Source organism: Salvelinus alpinus, chromosome 29, assembly GCF_045679555.1.
Source record: "Salvelinus alpinus chromosome 29, SLU_Salpinus.1, whole genome shotgun sequence".
Classification (NCBI taxonomy): domain Eukaryota; kingdom Metazoa; phylum Chordata; class Actinopteri; order Salmoniformes; family Salmonidae; genus Salvelinus; species Salvelinus alpinus.
In genome coordinates, this window is record NC_092114.1 from 31,081,085 (window position 1) to 31,085,552 (window position 4,468).

Here is a 4,468-nt window from a genome sequence, read left to right on the forward strand (position 1 = left end):
CATTTCAACTCTGGCCCTGGTCCTGGCATGGGCATGGTTGTAGGCCTGCTGTGCTTCCTGGGGGTCTGTGAAAGGTGTCAGGAGAAAAGGCTGGCAGCCATACCCCCTGTCTCCCAGCAACACACCAGAGAATTCACCTGTCAACACAAAATCTCATCATTACTACCTCATAAACACAGTGATATTCTTGACACAGCCATGATGGTTATAAATAGGGGTTGTGTGGCTTATCTTGTGATAGGCACTGATAGATTTCAGAGGCCCGAAAGATTCTGGAGTCATGGACTGAGCCAGGCCATTTTGCCACAACATTGCTGATCACACAGTCAGCATTGCAGACCATCTGAAATCATAAGATGAGGAATATTACACCAATCAATGCACATCACTGGCAATGCAGAGTGTTCGTCAATGGACAATATCAAAAAGTTATGTTCACCTGAACATTAATGCTGTGAAAGGATTTCCTATTCACAAAATCGGCCTCATGGGCACCTGAGGGGGCTTTTATCCTTATGTGTGTGCAGTCCACTGCACCAATGACATTGGGGAAACCTGTCACACAAAGTAATGAGTATCCTACTATGTGTTAACAGTTGTCCTGTAATTTGTAGATCCTCTTACCTGCAATCCTATAGAACTCCTCTTTGATGTCACAGAGTCTTCTGTGGCCAGGGAAGGAGATGAAGACATCTGCTAATGCTTTGATAGCCAGACACACACTCCTTATTGTGCGGCAAATTGTGGCCTTGTTCAGCTGTTCTGCATCCCCCACTGAGTACAGGAAGGCTCCACTAGCAAAAAAGCGCAAGGCCACACAAACCATTTGCTCCACACTCAGTGCATGGCTCCGTGCAGTGCGGTGCTTAATCCTGGGACCCAGTAGTCTGCATAGATACCTGATGCCATCTGCAGAAAACCTGTATCTTTCATATAGATGGTCATCAGGGAAGGCCAGTGGGTCCAACCGGTCCCTGAAGACCCTTTCTCGCCTGAAGGCTCTCCTCAGCACAAGTGCTTCTTCATCCACCACATCTCGCACGAATGGGCATGCCATTGTCAGAGCAGAAAGGAACACACAATTTTGGGCCTTCATATAGGCTAGTGGCCACACCTGGTGCTGGGGGGGTGGGCAAAAGAGGGCGATGCCTTATAACGATGACTTGGTTGTACTGATTGCTGGGAAAATAAAAAAAAACTTAGAAAGATGCCACCGTCCTGTGTGCTCACAATAAGAGCTCATATGTCATGGCTCACTTGACTTTACGAGAATATACCTAATTTTTATTTTGAGCTGTGTCATCTTCTTGGAGCTGGGGGAGGAAAGAAAAATAATGATTAATACATTTGTGTTACAGTTAGCATACAGTGTACATTGAAGGCATATCTCACCTCCCTCTCAAGTTTTTTTATTTCAAGGTCCAGTTTCCTAATTGTCCTCTTTTTTATTTCGGACTCCAGTGCAAGATTTTCCATCTTTTTCTTCTTGTACTGAATGTCTATGTCTGCCAGTTCTATTTGGCGCCGGAGGTGGTTGCTCTGTGAACACAATACAATTAGCGCAGCTGGAATTTGGCAGGATGTGGTGTCCTTTTATTAATACGCACTATGTTGCCAGGCTGGTTTTCCCACTGTATAGCATCTGGGTCCTGTAAAAGAAATTAGATTTTTTGATTTTGATGAGGACTCCTCACCATTGTAGAGTAAATAGTACTTTCACAGTCTTAACATGATACCTCATGCCTTCTGGAATCCAGAGAGATGGTCTCCTCCTCATCATCGTCTCCATCATGTGCTGTTGCTGCTGCACTGGGGCCTTCACCCTATCACATTTAATCGGATTCATATTGAAGCTAGTAGACAAGACATGCCAGGCCTACAGTATGCCTTTGATGGAGTACTCACTGGATCAGCATCGTCTGGTGCTTGTGCTGGTGGCTCTAACAGGAACACAGTGCTGCCAGACACTGCAAGGCAATAGGTAAACCAAAGTCAGACAGTCCAAATTGATTCAATATGAATGTGGTTGTATCCCATGTAGAGATGGAAGGACATACCTTGAATGAAGCGGGTGGCATCTTGGGAGGAACCTATGCTCGTCTCTTTCCCCCCAGGGATCCCCTCTAAGACGGGCCTGCCTTTATTTAGCTCCAAGGCCATGTCCTCTGCTGGGGTAAGGTCAGCCTTTGGTGACCCACCACCCGTGCCTTGTCTGTGGGTATTCTTTTTCACTGCTAAAACAGTACAGACAATGTGTGAGCAGGCACCTTCTGGGTACAATATATGCTTGTGCTTTGTTAAATATTAGTCAGGGACCATACCATTCTGCAGAATGTTCTTGTATTTGATTTTGACCTGCTGCCATGTCCGTTTTGGCCCGTTCATGTTTAATCTACACACACACACACACACACACACACACACACACACATTTAATGGAGTCACACTGCAAAAAATTACTTGGTATTTTTGTCTTGTTTTCAGTAAAAATATCAAAAAATGTATCATAGCTTTATACAGTGTGATGGAGTTACTTTACACAATTTCACTCATATCTGCAGTGCATTTCAATTAAAAATTTAACCGTTTCATAATTACAGTACAACTGCATTTTTGGAGATGTGAATTAAATATTTGAATTGTAATTGTGATGTTTCAGCGGAGCGGTGAGTGTGTAATTGTGCACTACTTACGCATTCAGGCGGTCTGCAATACTTTGCCACGCTTTTTCTCTTTGCTTTATCACTGTGGCGGTGTTGCCTTTCTTCTTAATTATATATTTTACCTCCTCGTATGCCTCCATGAGGATTTGTGCTTCCGACGGGGAAAAGTACGCGGCTCTAGTTGCCATGGTAAATCAGTTAATCTGTGATCTGTGGCGGGGTCTATTTGAGTGAGCCGTGAGCGCGCACCTATCCAGGATTGGTTTCACCTGGCTTAATGAATCCGTGTCTGCTCATCCTGGCTTGGTCTTTGTGCAACCAATTAAGCCTGGACGCACATGTTTTGGCTTCATTGAGCTCAGCTGAGTCATTTATCCCGGATGTCTTAATTCTACTTTTGTGCAACAGGCCCCAGACCAGTAGCATTATCCTTTTGCAGGCCCATAACGTGCTGTGAGATATTCACACGTCACTGGTCATTATATTAGCCAAAGAGCCCTGGTTTGAAGGACGGATCGGAGGTTCTGTCCTTAGTACCAGCCAGGATTTCTTCAAGGACCAGTTCTCCTTCTTTCTGAGTTGCTGGGCAAACCTCCAACCGGGAGGCTTGAAAACGAATGGAGGAATTGATGGCTTTGTAGGTGGAAATGCCACTATAGCAGTTGTCTCATTGAAATAACAGCAGCAAAGTGATGTTCACACACACTCTCACACTCTCTCATTGAAATGGCAGCAGTGATGCTCCCGGACCACTCATTCCATCTTTCCTTAAGCCTCCCTATGATGCACCGTCTCTCACCCTTTCTCCAAAACGCTTTATTGGCATGGGAAACATATGTGACTCGTTTCAGGAAACTAGGCATATGTCGCGAGTCACTACTTCATAGGAGCACCATTTGAACGAAAACTTTTTTTTAAATCAAAATGCGTTTTTGGGAAGAAATGCCTTCTGGAACGTAAACTTTCATGTGCCTTAATAACAAACATGTACGCCATCTGTAAATACAAATACAATTGTTAAAATTCCAAGCCTAGTTGGTGTAGCCACGGAAAAAGACAGGAACCTTCCCGCTAGCCATGATTGGCTGAGATAATGGATGGGCTGGACATGCCGAGAGACGAGTTCGGATTGGTCTGCCATGTAGCTGCTTCTGTCTATAACATGAGCTAGTCGGTTGTGTAGGTACTCCTTTCTAATGCGCCGTTTTTAAACGATATCACGTAGGAGAACTGCAAAATTGTTGCCATCCCACTTTCTGGAGGACCGAGTTTTGAAATCATTGGAATTCCCAGTGGAATTAGTGTATGATAGCTTAGGAGATGGAGAAAATTATTGCATTTGATTGCAAATATGCAGAGGGTGTCGAAAAGAGAACACACAGAAGGCCATTGCATAAAACACCTATCTCTGGAAAAGCGTCCATCTGTCACGACTTCTGCCGAGTTGGTGCCTCTCCTTGTTCGGGCGGCGTTCGGCGGCCGTCGTCACCGGCTTTCTAGCTGCCAGCGATCTACGTTTCTTTTTCCATTTGTTTTGTCTTGATTGTACACACCTGGTTCCCATTACGTTATAATTTATTCGCTATTTAACCCTCTAGTTCCCACATGGTTTTGTGCGTGTTTGTTCTTTGTTTAGTGTTCAAGACTTCTGTGAGCTGGTGTGTTTTCCCTGCGTGGAAATTTTGTTGTTTATTTTCGAGTAAAGTACGTCTTTTACTCAGTTCTGGGTCCTGCGCCTGACTCCTTCCTAACCGCTGCACATTGACACATGACCGAAACACGCACCACTTATGGAGTCAGCAGGT

The 4,468-nt window shown here is 44.7% G+C and overlaps 1 protein-coding gene across 5 annotated transcripts; it reads right to left on the minus strand.

Annotated features, from left to right (window-relative positions):
* Positions 1 to 229: 229 nt before the first annotated feature.
* LOC139558428 (uncharacterized) lies at positions 230 to 3,076 on the minus strand. 5 transcript variants are annotated; one of them, XR_011671574.1, is made up of 9 exons: positions 2,694 to 3,076; positions 2,322 to 2,392; positions 2,058 to 2,234; positions 1,906 to 1,967; positions 1,737 to 1,823; positions 1,393 to 1,649; positions 1,278 to 1,313; positions 625 to 1,179; positions 230 to 343 (listed from the first exon to the last, which is right to left on the minus strand). XR_011671574.1 is itself a non-coding variant. In XM_071373556.1 (6 exons), the coding sequence occupies exons 1-6, from the start codon at positions 2,849 to 2,851 to the stop codon at positions 1,557 to 1,559; spliced, it is 648 nt and encodes a 215-aa protein (XP_071229657.1). In that variant the 5' UTR covers positions 2,852 to 3,075; the 3' UTR covers positions 1,223 to 1,556. The 5 variants fall into 5 exon arrangements, 1 of the variants encoding a protein (XP_071229657.1); XR_011671575.1 differs by adding an exon at positions 440 to 555 and having other exon boundaries at positions 237 to 343; positions 1,278 to 1,649; XR_011671572.1 differs by having other exon boundaries at positions 1,278 to 1,649; positions 2,694 to 3,075.
* Positions 3,077 to 4,468: the final 1,392 nt, after the last annotated feature.